This window comes from Oxyura jamaicensis, chromosome 2 (genome assembly GCF_011077185.1).
Source record: "Oxyura jamaicensis isolate SHBP4307 breed ruddy duck chromosome 2, BPBGC_Ojam_1.0, whole genome shotgun sequence".
In the NCBI taxonomy this organism is placed as follows: Eukaryota; Metazoa; Chordata; class Aves; order Anseriformes; family Anatidae; genus Oxyura; species Oxyura jamaicensis.
This window is the reverse complement of record NC_048894.1, coordinates 45,818,148-45,834,282: the sequence shown is the minus strand read 5'-3', so window position 1 is coordinate 45,834,282 and position 16,135 is coordinate 45,818,148. Positions and strand designations below refer to the sequence as shown.

The following is a 16,135-nucleotide window of genomic DNA, read 5'->3' as shown; positions in this document are numbered from 1 at the left end:
GAGCTTCATTTAAGCAGCTGGAATTGCTGCAGCCTGGTTGCACTGCAGAGTGCAAGTTCCCCTTGCCAGGGCCCCAGTAGAGGTGCCCAGGGAAATGTGTGGAACATCCTCCAAGTCTATTTAGCTATTTTTATTGTTGTGAAGCTGAGGGCTGCCAGGGGGCTGGATTCTACTTTCATTTTCTAGCTGCTGAATGCCCCCTGTATTATAGAAAGCCTCTGCACCGCTAGCAGTTGTGTAAGGAACACGCAGCCACCACGACCCAAGGCCCAGTGCAACCTGGGGGAGAACAGCCCCTCTGCTGCTGAGGAGATGGGACAAGGGGCATGAGCTGCAGGAGTCCTCAGGTGAGAGAGCAGGAGGCGCAGCGTGCCTTTATGTGCAGGACTGTGCTTGCGCTTCACCGTGGTACCTGTTCCATCAGTGAGCCCTGGCACGTGCTGGCAGGGTGACCTGATGGACTTGTCAGGAAAGCGGGAGGGGCTTGAGGAGTCTGCTGCTTTTTTAAAAGGTGAAATCCAAGGCCCTAGCAGCAGGAGCTTAGAGAAGATGGCTAAATCAAACTGCAGCAACTACGGTCATAGCAATTGCTTTGCTTGATCCTAACACTGTGATGCTTTTTGCTATTTGTGGATGTCAAACACTGCATCTCCGCCTTGCTTTAAAGCCATGTGCAGAAAAACAATGCTGTTTGTAGTGTCACATTTTTTTACATTAATTTTGCATCTCACTGACAATTCACTGTTTTACTTCCAAAAGGCTGCGTTATAGGAATTTTAAATAGGTGTAGTTAGTAGGTGTGACCCAAGAGGCCTGGGGTACTTTAACTTTCATTCATCCTTGCCCTCAGAGGCTGCTGCTCTGGAAGAGTAGTGCTGCTATCCAGTTTATGGATACACCCACAGGGGGGGGCTTTGGGCACTGCCTGTTCTCCAGGCACTTGTTCAGCACACAGTGAGGCAAAAAGGGCAGTGAGGGGTCTTAGGGAAAAGCAGACAGAACACAGCCCTTCTGTACCCAGCATGTTAACCTCTGTAAATGCTTAGATTTGATGAAGTGATGAGTGAACACAAACTGAGACAAAGTTGGAGGTATAAATTCAGTTGCTGCTGTTAAGATAAATTTATTTTCTTCAGCTTTCTTCACAGGAAACATCACAAAAGTGCTTTACAGAGTTTGATACCATTACTCTAACATGGGACAAAAAGACAACAGTGTGCACTGCACAATTAGAAGTTGTCATATGCAGAAGCCATGATAGGTAAACCAGGGTAAAAAAATCTACTGACAAAAAATATATATATATAGTTCAGGTTTTGAACTTAAATTATGACTATAAAGATATAATTATATAAATATACAGGCATCATTAGGTTCCTGTGTTAACTGCGGGAGGCCACACAGTGATTCTCAGAAATAGATCCTGTTGTACTCCACTTTGCTGACGTGGTTCCTGCTGTGCTGCACGGGCTCCCAGCCAACCCTTTTCCCAGCTAGACAGTATCGTTCGTTCTTTTGTACTCTACCGTAATCATTCCAAGGGCTTTATCTTCATTACTTCAGGTCAGCTCTGGTGGTGAGGCATTCTGGTACACTGTTGAATGCAAATTCAGTTTCCTATTCGTTCATTTATTGGTGCGTCGTCTTTACTGTTCTTCACTCATCAGCTCCTTATTAAAGAACAAAAACCCTAGAGGCTAGGCCATGCCGATTGCTATCCAACTCAGACACTTCTCTTTGAGCTGACAGGCTACCAGTCCTGCAACCCTATTCCTTTTTGTTGATCACGGTAAAACAGCTGGGCTGTGCTACTTCTTTCATTTTGCTGTATTCTAATGGAAGGAGGCGCTCCCGGAGCCTTGGATGATCTATGTTTAAATTCCTCAGCACTCAAGGATATCACGCTTACTTGCTAAGCATTTTACAAGAGATGTAGAGCTGCTGTTGTGGTGCTAGAGCCCTGACTGAAGGAATAGAGCCTGATCAAGACTCAGGAGTTCTTGCTTACAGAACTGCTTTCTAAATAAATGGTGAGTAATTCGAAGCACCTGGCTAGAGCTCCTTGGCATGGCAGCATAGCTAAATTTTTTTTTAAAAAAAAGGGGGAATATTACAGTGGAAAAAAAGGTCAAATACTTGAGAGATTTCTGCTGTGCTCTGAGTTGCAGGAAAAAGAATAGCAGAGCCAATTACATAGAAACAGTCATGCCAGCTTACAGAGACAGTTTGCCTTCTACCTAATTGCCAGATTAAGGACACAGTGCAGTCAGAGAGCCAGTCAGTCGGGGGGTGCTGACTGGTCAGTAAATAACACACAGGGCTCTGGTCTGTGGTAGCAGCACAGCTAAGTCTTTTAAGATATGTAGAAAAAGGTACAACGTACTACATTCTGACAAAGGGTATTGCTACATCTGTTCTACCTCTGCTGTCAGAGGGGTTGGAAAAAAACACACAACTTCACCTCCAATTTGTAAACTTGATAAACCCCCAGCAGCCACAATCATTTTTGGCAATCCTAGTAAGCACTACAGACTGAATACCTAACCTACAATTTATTTGAAAGCAAAATCCAAGGTATAATCCCCTCAGAGATTGTTAATAGCAGAAAGCAGCTGTTTTGTATGATAGTAGTCCAATACTGAGACAATACAGCTGGTAAGAGGTAGGCTGTATATCCTAACAGGCTTGAGTCCTCTGTTACACCACCTCTGCCGTATTCACAAATGTAGCATTACTGGTAAATGCTGTCAGTGCTTAAAGACTTAGCATTATTTACAGCTGGATGATCTTTAAAGTACATGATGAGAATGTAAAGAGATGAAACAAACCACAAAGACTAAGCCTGCCCCCCAGTGTTGCTGCACTGCCTTCATCTCAAATATCTAATTTCAACATCCAGTTTGATATTACAGCAGGTATGTCACATCAGGCGTGCTTGAGCCCTTTGGATCGCTGGCCAGAGCAAGAAAGACATTTGCTTCAACTCTGCCAGAAACAAAGAGTAACCAGAAATTTAAAACAAGTCTGCGTTAAGGCTTTTTCTCTCTTGCACTTGATCCTGGCTGCTGTATCTAGACTTTAGAACTTCATTTGAGATCTCACTTAGTGAAACTCATCTCCAGTGCCGTAAAAAAGGAATAACTCCACTGAAACCAATTCAATTAAATCATATCTCCCAAAGCCTAGCTTATATGCACTTTAGCTGCTTGTCATTGCATTTGTTCTCTTTTTACTTTTTATCAGCCTGTTTTTATGGTTTGAATCATTTTGTTATTGTTGTACATATTCTGAAAGAGATACAGAATAAGTTACTTGTTTTAGTTAAAAGAAAAACATGACAACATTTTAACTAACACTTTTCTGTAGGCATATTATTTGAACTAAAGCAGACAGTTGTAACTTGATGACTTCAATGCTGTAACAACTGAGCTAGAAAAAAAATGCAATACAGAAGATAGACAAGAAACAAAACAGAAAAGGTCAGAGTGAGTAAAAGTTAGTATGCCATGCTAGTTACTGGTAAGAAGAGTGAATTATATACATGAAGCTGAGGACTTCAACATATAGGGTGGCAAAACCCAATGCCCATAGAAAATTAGTAGGTTTGTCAGCACTAGGGAAGATGGTGATTGCCGGGGTAAGCTAACTCTGTAAACTCGGCAAGTAGTGGCAAATGGATGTCAACAGGAAAAAAAAAAAAGGCAATGAATACTGGAAAGGCTTTAAACCACTCATACATGCTCTGGTGGATTCTGAATTAGTTGTGATCTTTCAAGGGGACGATCTAGGCATCACCATGGACAGCTTGATGAAGACATCTGCTCAATGTGTAGTTGCAGTCAAGAAAGCGAATAAGATGTTAGGCTGTATTAAAGACAGAACAATATGGAAAAATATTACAGCATATATTTCTCTTAGAGGGTCTTGGTGAATATTTGCTGTTTCATCAGCACCTTAAAAGAAGTGACACATTAGAAAAATACAGGGAGAAACGTGATCAGAGGCTGGTAGAAGCGGCCCTTCGTTACTGGAAAGATAGTAAGAACAAGGTAGTAAAGGGGAAAAAAAAGAAACAGATGATAAACATCTTAGACATAATTCTCCTGCCCACCATGTAATAGGACACTTCTCAAAGTCATTTTAAAACCGCTACCAGTCTGTTATCTCATTGCTACATGAAAAATACCACTCATTATCACCGTAAGTATGCCAAAAAGCCCCCTATATTCTTCTTTAATGTTCATTATTCTGCTAATTAAACATTTCCTCTGAAGGAACTGAAGTAGTTCATTGTACTGTTACATTTAACAGTAATCATTTCTGACAGAGAATTGTCATGTCTGATACACATTAACAACTGTCCTAGAGATGTTGCAATGATAAAAATATCAGTTAGAGGAAATAGCTGCTGAGCCTCAACTCTCTGGCCAGTGCCCGCCAGAGCTCTGATTCGTCTGTACGCACACCGCCTTCGTGTTCTCTGCTTCCATGCGGAGGCCCACTACAAATGCTGAGCAATGAACCTTGAAATCACCAGCAACAGCCGGCAAGGGCATATTCGTAAGTTATTTCTTCGTGTTCCTCCTACTGCAGTTAACTGCTAAACCAACAAACAGTAAGCAGAGTAAGCATCTCCTCTGCATCTGCATTCCTTCCTCTCCTCCTCTCCCAGCTCTCCCTATGCTTACTCCCCCCCAGCTCTACCTTCTCAACACTTCTTTCTGCCCAACTCTTCTGAACACTTCTCTTAGTGCTTCACAGAAACCTCTACAAGAGTGACTATTTCTTTTTGCCTTTTCTTCCCTTCACCTTCTTCTTCCACAACCTGCCTCACTATCAGGTTTTAACAGTTTTGAAGGGAAGTTTATTCTCTCCCTCACGTTTATTTTGTATTTACATGCTACTCAACAAGACAAACAGTAGAAAGAAAAAGCAATGGCCAAATCCCACTCTTGGCCTTACGCTATTGCTACAGAATGTGCTTGCTTCTTCTCACTGCAGTCATACGGTGATGACACTTCTCATTCTAGTTTTCCAGATGCACTTTTTCCAATGTTCCATTAACACTGTGGTGCCATTTTAATATTAAAGCTTCATTAACCTTGCTATATGAACACGTGTTCTAAGCAACTGTAGATAAACCCATGATATACATACCATTAGAAGATGCTTCATGAAAAAGGTAACGTCTTCATAGCAATTTAGATCAGTGTCCCAGGTTTTTACCATCCAAGAACAGAAAAAGGTTTTCTTCAATATGAAACAACTTATTTCCTAATAAGACTGTTGAATTATCTTGGAAGTTGTGCTTCCTTGTTCTATTCTAGGTTGGACAGCTTTGTGCCAAGGCAAAAATCCACCCTCTCTCCAGGCACACTTTAAGGAAGGGAAAAACTTTCCCCAACTACTGAACTTCAAATGCTTTTGCTGATCTGAAGTTGGATGGAACTGTCATGTCTGAAAGTAGTCCCGACCTCCGCAGTATGTTTCCTCGTACTATCTCACCCTATACATTAAATACTGCCGCTTCGCAAAAACCCTTCCTGTTCCTTCTCATTTTCCCCCACCCCCATGTTTTATTTGATTTCCACTTTTTTTTTTAAAAAGGAAAGATTTTCTGTTTTATTTCGCTTCCAACAGAACACAGTGAAACTACATGTGGTACTTCAGCAGCCAGGCTATAGATACATGATAGTTATAACTTATCCAGAACAGCTTCAGCAGAAAACAAACCAAGGAGTCTGTCTTTTCTTTTCCCACTTGCTACAGCTTTTAAGTTTTCAGCTTGTCTGTATCCAGATTAATATAATTTTTAGTTTTTCCTGGACAATTTTTGGTCAAACATGTCAGAGATCCTGCCCTCTTTTACTACTTTTTGCATCTGAAAGCCACATGCAGGTTTAAAACTGCTCAAGCAGGGTTAATTTAACATATATATGTAATTATTGAAGAAGCCTGGAGAAGCAAACTCCAAGACGAGCAGCCTTATCAAATTTTGTATGGTTTCCTTGACTTAAACGGCATATGTCTCAGCAGCGTTGTGGTGAAAGGTTTCAAAAGCCAAAAGATGCAGACAAAAAAAACAACAACTAGTTCCTATGATGTCAGATTTCTAACACAATTTGTACCTTTAGTAACTTGTCAATCTACTCCTAAGTTTAAGAGAATTACCTTGGTCATGACTGGTAAAGCTAGCTACAAAGAAACCATAGAAGCAGGAGAGGGTCACTTCTACTTGTCAATCCTTTCATTTGCAACTAAGACGAAGCCCAACACAATTACACCAGTGAGGAGGGTGAGTATGGGCAACAACAAAAATAATTCTCCCCTACATTTCTCATTAGCTCAAGTAAATATGTATGCCACATTCCTACAGCAGGCATTGGGAAGACCAGCCTTTTCAAAACTGCTTAGTTTGACATTTGAAACAAAGTACTGCATCACCAAGAACCACAAATGCAAACTGTTCCTTTCCCAGTCAGTACTGGACACTTAATGTTCTAGCAAATTGCTAATTTGATGGCCTCGGTAAGTTACAGAGTCTGTGGTTTTATTTTAAGCCAGAAAAAGTACTACTGAACCCTTGAGGTGGAAATTAATAACCCACCATAAAAGTATGTTACAGGTTACAGAGTTCCTGAGGCAGCACACAGGTACGTTCCACTGACTGGTATGAAGAAGCTCACTGACAATCCTTCATTTATAGCACGAGTCTTCAACAAGCACTTTGGAGGAACAGAATTGGCATTCTTAGTATGCCTCAAATGAATGCAACAAACCAGAAATTTGGACTTCTGAGTCCTAAAAACATACTGAGCTTCCAAAGAGTACCAATTTTCAACACTTCAGGCATGCAGAACAATTAATTGTTACATGGAAAACACTGACAGTGGGCATTTTGATAGCTGCTGGCAGTGATTTTTAACACAAGAAGCACTTCAAAATAGCCTAACATGCCTTACTGTGGATATCTGCTGCATATGTTTGTTTTTTTCCTTCATGCCCTGCAGAAAGAAACTGGAATGATAAACTTAAGCAAAGCCCCCCAAAATAACCCCTCTAGTTATCAGTAGCAGATGGACTCCTCATAGACTGCTGTACAGCAGCAACCAGACTTTGCCATTCTTCAGTTCAGCAGGGCTACAGTAAGTGAAAAGCAAATCAAAACTTCATTCATGTTCAATTTAGTCTCAAAACAGTCCTATGGTGGCAGTAAGACACAGAGGTAGCAAACTCAACTTCTATGTATAGAAACCTATTAACGTGCACTGCTGCACGCTGTTAGCCACAGTCCACCTGACCACAGTCACACTGACTACTACCCACTCCACAGCCTGTCCCTTAAGAGATCCAAATACACTGCATTTGCTCAGCTGTCGCAGGCTCGGAAGCTAGTACTAAAGGCAAAGATTCATTAGACTCCAGAATCCATGTATATTTTTCCATTTTATTTGATTTTAAGCTGTTACAGGATTTTCTTGAACTGCCAGAAGTCATGCCCCAAAACCTCAAAGACAGTAAAATGGACAGTCTCATCTACCCGTCATACAGTAGACTAGAACTTGATTCACACATACTAGTGATTTTGATTGCTTTAGAGCATCAGGAGAAGGTTTCACATTTCTACCACATCAAGTGACATGTCCATTTACCATGAATTCCACAGAAACCTTTAGTGACACATCAACAGGTCCGCTGGCAACAATCTATTTTCGAGGAAGATACATGGCTAAGAGCTCAAGGTATGGGTACCAGCCTTTCAGTGGGGTTTTGGTTCCAAACAAAGTCTCCAACTAGAAATAGTCTTTTGAGCCCTCTGTTTAATAGCAGCTTCTAGCAACTCCACAAGGGCAAGGCCAGTTTTAGCTTGTGCACAGAAGAACCAGGTGAAAGCCCACCCCAACAGAGTCAACAGCAAAATTCCTTGGCCTCAGAGAAGTAGATTTAAAGCAAGTCAGCAGTTAATCAAAAGGAACCAACTATGCAATTCCAGCACTACCCTCATCTGCAAATGCACAGTACTCTCACACAAGTTAAGCGAGTTTTGTTTTGTTCCCTTGTTTCTCTTGCCATTGGCAACTCATAGATGTTGGGTCTGTTTTTTTTTTTTTTTTTGGCATTTACTCAGTAATCTCAACACTGGGCCATGCCACTAATAGTACTTCATTTTCCTTCTGGCATAACAAAAACAGTTACAGCAGGACACTTTGAGCACTTGTCAGGTTTTGTTCACTGAATCGAAGTTACGGGCCATGTCCTATACTCTTAGTGTATCAGTGCCATTTTGCCTACTTCCATTAAATTAAGACAGAAATGACAACAACAACATAGAGAAGTCACTGCCTTCCATTATTACGCAACTTCCTGACTTTGAATAAACACCATTTATATGAGTTTCACTTGAAGGATTTCTGCCTCAAAAAGCCTGCAGGCTTCACCAAAGTAGCCAAACAAATAAGGCTTACCAAGCTTTAGTTATCCCTCTGTATACAAAGTTATTTTGGTTATCAAGCAACCATTGCCCTTCAACAGACAAATACCCATTCTTAATGGAGATTTTTTTTTTTTAAATCTGGTATTACTACTGCCATGTATCTTACATTTTTAAGACAACAAAATCCGATGACTGTATTTGGAGTCTGGATATTTCAGTGTCAAGTCAAAACTTAAGTTTTAGCGCCTTAGGGTCAAAAAGACAAACTTCATGACAAAAAACAGCCCTATTTCACTATGATATTGTTATTTAAATTTCCTGCAATTTGATACCAGAAACAAGGAAGGCATTTTTTTTTTTGTGGAAAATAGAAAAAATGTTTTAACAGTTAACTGTGAAAATGTCTAATGCAAACAGACTGTTCAAATCCATCATTCCTCAAATCTGATACTGAATGAGTTTTAATTTGTTTTGCAATTACTTCAGTACAGCTATCTAAAAAGGTAAACAAACTACAGCTCTGTGTTATACTTGGATAGTATGAGTGGTATGGTATGCTCCAGAAGTCTCTAGTAGGCTATGGCTACACGTGACAGGATTCCTCAGAAGGGGAACAGAATAGGTTTTTCATTAAGGTCACTTAAATCTTTGTTATAGCAAATTGGAACCAAATGGCTGACTTCTGCAGGATTTCTGACAGGAATCCAGTAGAGCTGGTTTCAAGTTTCAGATGGCCACTAAAACAGCTGTAACCTTCTCTTCCAGAAGTTGTGATCCACATGGTGTCCACAATGAGTGCAGCAAGTCTGAGGTAGTCAACCTTTACGAAGGCTCAGTATCTGAACATAAAAAGATTTTGAAATGACCACTGGCTGTAGGTATCTTTCTGAGCATTACAGAACACTGATGACTCTTGTTCAATCATTTACATTAATTTGCCCCATATCCAATGGAGAAGTTGCAACATATTATGCTTACATAGTGCAGGAGAACCAATCGGTTACGCCAAAGTAGTCTGCACTTGCTGCAGCAGATCCAGCAGAAATAAGGTGGCATGTTCATCATAGCCGTTAGCTGTAGTTTAGTTACCTTAGTAGAAGGGTTACCAGAAAAGCATTCCTTAATTGTAATGTGTATGCAGCTCTACTGATCCCCAAGCACAGCATACTGGTTGTCTAGCTGAAGTTTAAGTGCCTGGTTTTTTGAGACCTCATCCCTACCTCTAGTTTTGTGTTTTACTACTTCAAAGCTCTTCTCCATTTCTTTATCCCTACGGGAAAATAAATGTAATCAGTAAGTATCTTATCTCTAGCTTGTGATTTGTGAATTTCTATTAGATTTCCACCCCATCCCAACAACAAAAAACATTACATTATAAACATAAAATACCAAGGCCTAGAGTTTTAACAGAATAACCAAACATCCCCAAGCAAATCTTGTAAAGCCTGTTCTCTAGAATCAAGCTCATCTTCCAGTACAATTCAGATTACATTATAAGTCTCAATACTGACATTCTCAAAAGTAAATTTAAAGTGCATTTATGAAGGATAAGTTTTAGAAAACAGATGTTCATTCACTTTCTGGAACACACAGGTTTTCACCGTAGCCCAATTTGTATCATTACAGCCCTAACACACTGACAGCATGTCTCACTTGCCAAGTAGACAAAGCCACACCAAAAATAGATGGAAACAAAGCTTCAGTGAGGCTGTATTACTCAATATCACATTGAGAAATCAAAAAAACATCAAGTGAAATAGGTATTGGGCTAGTTTTCTCATTTATAGGGAAGATCAGGACTCAAAAGCAGGGTGAGACTCAAGTCTTCAGCACCACAAATGCTTCAGCAAAGTTGGGAGGCTCATTCTAAACCACAGCTCAGACAGCACATTTACAAATTTGCATTTGTATTAAACCCCATTCCTCTATTTAAGTTACCTTCACATCTCTGATGAGAAGGAACTGCGTTCAAGACATCCTACTCATTTCCACTGGCAGGTAATAAAAAGAGCCTCACCATAGCTAGTACATAGCAGAACCAGATGCTGTCAAGAGCAGAAAGCCTACTTGGAGAAATCCCTCAGCAAGCCAATTAGGTAACTGGCAGTCTTGTTTGGCTATGTCCTGTAGAAGTTATTTCATGGGAAGCCCTTCCTGTAGTTGGAAATTACAGTTCAGACCTTTCCCATCTCTTTGCCAAACAGAGACTAAATTCTTGGTTCTATCTTTCCTCTGTGGAAAAATTTGGGCTTAAGCCCTGGAACAAAATAAGAACTTAAGAGACAGCAGTTTAAATAAGTCTCCTAGGGAACTAATGGCATGTACTTACTTTCGACTGTCTACAAGCTTGGCAGTGGACTGCAGCGATGGAAACTGTGTATCGCTATAGATTTCAGGTGGTCCTTGCTGTGCTCTCCGTGGCCTGCCGCCCTCCCTGGCGCCAGGTGGCCTGTATACACCGCCAGTTTGAACTGGTTCGGGGGGTTCTGTAACTGGTTGTAAGAACAACATTTAGGCAACAGAATTAAGCTTCCATTCATCCCTAAAAACACCAATTGACAGAAAAGTGAAAAAAAAACTACAAGTATGTTTTTGCACATCTTAAAGCTCTAATATTTTGGACAAGGCAGGGAGTGAGGTGTCACCAATTTAACCGATCTTTAGTAGCCTAAATAAGATGTGGCTCTGGTGTATTGCCTCACAAAGCTCAGGGTACCAAAACCACCAAGGACTTCATTTACCTTTTTTGCAATCTATTAGCAGCTTGTATTTAAAACTTAGTTCTAAAAATATAATTATGTATTTGCCAAGTCTCATTCACAGCACTCCTGCGTATGCTTAAGAGAATATTCAAGTAGTTCATATTTAGGGTAGCAATCTACAATGAACTAACACAGTAACTTTACTAGCTTGCCTGCACAGATGAACAAAAAAACACAGCAGCCCACTTTCTGATGTGCTTATTTATCAGTGGAAGAGAATAGTCTGAACTCGGAATTATGGCTAAGTAGTTTCCCTCCACAGAGGCTAAGAATTATATTTAATAAAAACTCAAGTCCTCTCCCAGTAAGAGAATTCATTTTGTAATGTCATGTTCTGCATACCCTAGAATTGATTTGAAAAGAAAAACCCAGTGTGCTACTAATCATTGAGCCTGACTCAGGAACTGACATATTAAACGTCAGATATTGGCTAAACACCCACTTAATTGTCAAAGCAATATTTTTAGATCAACAGAAACGCTTCCAAACGATTTTTTGCGAGTTGCAAAGTAGAAGGATTTCATTTAAAAATGGGATGTGCTTTCCACCCCCGCCAACTCCCCACTTTGAAACCTGAAATTAAAAAACAACCTCCATTCATGCTTATTGTGCAGCATTATCAATTAAGCTCCTCAGAACCCTTCACAGGAATAGGAACTGCTCCTTGCACTCAACCTTCTGAGCAGGTTAATTCTGATCAGTAAAATCAACAACTCTGAAGTAAATTTACCAATTGTTTCAACAACAGGTGCCGGTGCAGGAGCTGACTTGTTCCAAGGCCCAGATGATCTATCTACACCACCACCGGTTTCCTCCCAGTTATCACCAGGTTCTTCTCTTTTTTCACTTTCATCCTCTTCTTTTTCACTATGAAAGAGAATTAATTTATTTTTTAACAAACAGAGCTTTAAGACTCGACACAGATTACACAATCACCATAGACAAGACTTTCTGGCTACTGCATCAAAGATTTAATCAGACTACGTTAGTCCTGTGACTGCTGCGCTAGTACTTCTGCCAGAACAGTTTTTGGTACAGTGCTACACGACTTGTCAACTGATAAGGGGGGGGAAAAAAAAGTAAAATTTAAAGAAAAAGAGAAGTTCAAAATGTACTAAGTGGTCAAATACAGTGATTTATTATTTTGAGCTTTAAGGCTTTTTCCTAGTGTGACAGACATGCATTTAGAAGTGCGCCGAGATGACAACAGAAAGCAGGGAAAGGCTACAAGTCCAGCCTCTGTGAAATACTGGTCAGGTGGAAGGAACTAAGGAAAAGTAGTGGCAGAATACCAATGCTGAGGTCCTTTTCCTTATAACCACAAGCACCTGGAAAACACTCTTATATTACCCAAATGCATGTAAAACCTCACTTAAATCTCACTTGGTTTGTGCTTTTTTTTTTTTTTTTTTAAGTGGCCAACCAAAAAACAGAGACTAAAAAATAATTTTTTGGTAATAAATCCTATGCAAAAGCCTGACTATATATTCTATTCAGACTATTTTGTTTTGCATAGAAATAGCCAGAGACTCAAAATAACATGCTAGACCAAACTACTACGAAAAGCTTCACGGTGTAATGGGACATATATGAAGGGTGAGGCTGTTTAAAAAAAGACACCGATCAGAACAGCAAAGTATGAATACAGCAGAACTTTGTAACACACCAACTCCTACTAATCAAGAAGAGAGAAGCTTTCTGTAAAAGCAGTAATCAGAGAACAGTTAAAAATGCCCAACATTTCTGAAAATTAAGTGGCCTTTCAGTGTTCGGCCACTTTCAATAAAAAACCATAAATGGGGCCAAGGGCCCAAATGCTTCTCTGTCCTACCTGAAACTACAGCTAAAAGCAGATGCCTACAGACCAGTAAGAACAGAGTAAGCACATACAACATTCTCCCCCCTCAAAGTACTCTGTGTCTTGTTTTCAGCTTAAAGATTTCCTGAGCTGGACAACTAAGAACCTCTGGTGGGTTTTTCCTCCATTTGCTTGTCCAACCCCCCCCCCCCCCCCAAACCCACAAACTGAGCAGTTACAAAATCCTGTGACAAAGGTCCACGTGCCTGAAAATATGCCACAGCATCAGAAGTATTCAGAACACTGCCTTTGTCTGGAAAGCCATGGCACTCGCTTTTCAGCCCAACAGCGCCAGCAGCCAGGGAAGCAGCAGCCCACTTGTTACTTGTCCTTTCGGACATGTCATTAGCTGCTGTGACACTCCAATGGCACAGAGAGCTGGTGGACCAGAAACATGTAAGTGGCTTAAGAGGACAGCTGTCTTCAGAGAGAAAAAGAAAACCTCAAGAACTACATAGATCAGTGCACACCTGAAGCCTGCTCAAACAGCAATGATAACATCTATTTCACTGGTTACAGGTAAAATGATTTTAGAATTGCATAGCTTATCAATACACCTGGACAAGGGGAGTTACATGACATTTCTGGCCTTAAACTAAGGTCATTAATACTTTTTTCCAGCTTGAAGAAACCATTTTTTTTTTAACCAGAATAGGCTTAAGTAGACTTATTTTAGACCAGACTACAGGAAAAGTCTAATGAAAAAGTAAGCAAAGAATCTTGGATGACACTCACAAATGCAGTCCTGCAGCATCTTGTCACAGAACACTGGTTTAACCAACCATGTTCTTGAAAAAAAATGCAAATATTCAGGAATTCACCACAGATGGAGTCAGTTATCCTTACAGTCAAGTGATTCAAGGGGAATTACTATCCTGCATTCCTCTCAGAGGAATTCCTATTTTGCAGTCTTCAAAAAAGGGAATTTTAAGCATTTGTTAAGAAAAATTGTGAATCCCAACCAAAACATAGACCTAAAACAAAGTGATAGATAACCTAAGCTACCGCACAGCAATCGGTTCTACACTAGAAGAAATATCTCAGATCTCTGCTTAATTGGACACCATAGAGAAAAAAAGTGTTTAGAAACATGAAATGACTACACTGGAGGGAAGAAAAGGGGAGAAAAAAGTACCTTATTTGCATGGACTGAACTCTAAGACCACTATAATCAATTTCTTCCTTTTGCTCAAACTCCTTCCAGTCATCCTCTTCCTGTAAGAAGAGAAAAATATAAGTTATCATCTTTATACCAAAAGATGAAGAGAAGAACATAACCAAGGTAAGACAAAGAAAACTAATGGTGAAGGCACAGCTCCATGGCTAATCAATCTGTGTGCACCACTGCCAACAGGGAAAGAGATCACACTCCCTCCTCCATTAACTTACTGTACGCCATCTATGATGCGCTTGCGAGATAATTCTAACTCACTAAACAGCTACAAAACGCCTCAGCAAAAAAAAAAAGGCATTCAAGTGAAAGAAAACCAAATCAGCCCTGTAAAAAAGCCAGAGGAAAGTCAAGGCACAGCACAAAGTAGGGAACAGGACCATGCAGTCGAGAGCAGCGAAATGCAAGGGCAAGACCTCTCCCTTTTACTGTGCTTTTATAACAGCCTGAATGCACATGAAGCTTTAGGTTTAATTTTCCATCACCTATTTCTTAGGAGCCAAACAATAAAGAATACTTGGAATAGCCTGCAGTAGATTTGTGACAAAGATTAATATCGGAACGTTCACATTTTCATGTTCACAATCACATTCAGAGCCTCTTTATTTTAAATAGTATTTTTATGAAAAAATATCAGTACAAAAGCAGGCTTCAGAACTGCAGCAACTTTAATACACAAAGATAGCAGAATACTAGTCTTTGGAGAGAACTTGCTTGAGGTTTCAAAACAGGAGCTTGGTAGTGCGTTTGGGGAAAGAGATCCACCTAAATGAGCCAATTTTGTCCTGCTTGATCAGCAGATTGTGGTTCTATTAAGGTAGGCCCGAAGCGGACCAGAGCAGATAAGCAGTCCTCCCATGTTCCTCGTCACAGGCTTAACACACAGCCTAACGAGAACGTTACACGCTTCCTATGCTCTATTACTTGAAATATGAAGACCTCACAAGCAAGGTCTGCCAATGGCTGAGCCTGCTTCCTGCTGAGCAGCTGGGAGCACAGCTTGTTAGAAGAACACCGGCCTAGGCCCTTCTACGTTATCAACCCCTAGCAGAGAAACCGTGACCTGCTTTAAAGCAACAGCTGACGTAGGATGGGCCCTCACGTTACCGTGCTGCCTGCCGAGGATTCAGTCTTTTTTAAGAGCGTGACTCCACAGCTCCAAGCCGGTTTAGATTTCCTCCATCCCCATCTCCATGGAAACATCGCCGTTTCCAAATTAGTGTTCCTCTCCCATTTAACGACCTTTACTCCTGAAATAGGAAGCCCTGCCAAAACGCGCCGTTATTTCGCCCTACGAGGTGCAGCGGAGCTCTTTCCCCTGACCTCGGCCCGCTGCTGGCACCTCACACCCCGAGCCCCAAAGCTTCTTCCGACTCGCTTGAAGCCGCACGCCAACTGGCAGGCGCTCCCTACCAGGGCTCAATCATCTTGCGGCCTCACTGCAACACGAATATAACAAATAAAATAAAATAAAGGGGGTTGGCAGAGAGCCTCTCCACCGTGCTCCTCCAATCCCCGCGGGCTCCGCAGGGCCGGGGCCAGCCGGGCTCCCCCCCCCAGCCGCCCGCATGGCCGGGGCGGCGCCGCTGCCGGGGCTGCCCCCTGCCGGCAGGAAGGCGCCGGCGCCCCGGGGCCGCGGCCGGAGGGAGCCGCGACCCTTCCCCCGGTACCTTGCTCTTGGCCGAGCCGGCGGCGCCGGAGGAGGCGGCGTTGGAGCTGCCGCCACCGTCAGCCGGGCGGGGACCTTGGGCCGCCGCGGCCGCCCCGGCGGCGTTGTGCGAGGCGGCGGCGCTGGAAGAAGAGGCGGCGGCGGCGGCGGCCCGGCTGCTGCGCTCCTTCCGTTTCTTCTTGTCCCGCTTGGCGAAGAAGTCGTCCAGGCTCCGCTCCTCCGTCTCCGCCATGGCGGTGGC

General features: G+C 41.8%; 1 protein-coding gene across 6 annotated transcripts; it reads right to left on the bottom strand.

The window, feature by feature from the left end:
- Positions 1-1,085: 1,085 nt before the first annotated feature.
- Positions 1,086-16,135, bottom strand: CDV3 (CDV3 homolog). 6 transcript variants are annotated; one of them, XM_035317088.1, is made up of 6 exons: positions 15,896-16,135; positions 14,190-14,269; positions 11,927-12,063; positions 10,764-10,926; positions 9,655-9,704; positions 7,428-9,523 (listed from the first exon to the last, which is right to left on the bottom strand). In XM_035317088.1, the coding sequence occupies exons 1-6, from the start codon at positions 16,124-16,126 to the stop codon at positions 9,516-9,518; spliced, it is 669 nt and encodes a 222-aa protein (XP_035172979.1). In that variant the 5' UTR covers positions 16,127-16,135; the 3' UTR covers positions 7,428-9,515. The 6 variants fall into 6 exon arrangements, with proteins under 6 accessions (XP_035172980.1, XP_035172979.1, XP_035172978.1 ...); XM_035317087.1 differs by having other exon boundaries at positions 7,428-9,273; XM_035317089.1 differs by lacking the exons at positions 7,428-9,523; positions 9,655-9,704 and adding an exon at positions 1,086-3,864.

Excerpts from the sequence above, each read along its gene's own strand:
- CDV3 (XM_035317085.1), bottom strand. The coding sequence starts at position 16,126 with ATGGCGGAGACGGAGGAGCGGAGCCTGGACGACTTCTTCGCCAAGCGG. Across the intron at positions 14,270-15,895 it reads CCGGCTCGGCCAAGAGCAAG|GAAGAGGATGACTGGAAGGA; the intron begins GTACCGGGGGAA and ends CTCTTCTTACAG. Across the intron at positions 12,064-14,189 it reads GTTCAGTCCATGCAAATAAG|TGAAAAAGAAGAGGATGAAA; the intron begins GTACTTTTTTCT and ends TCTCTTTCATAG.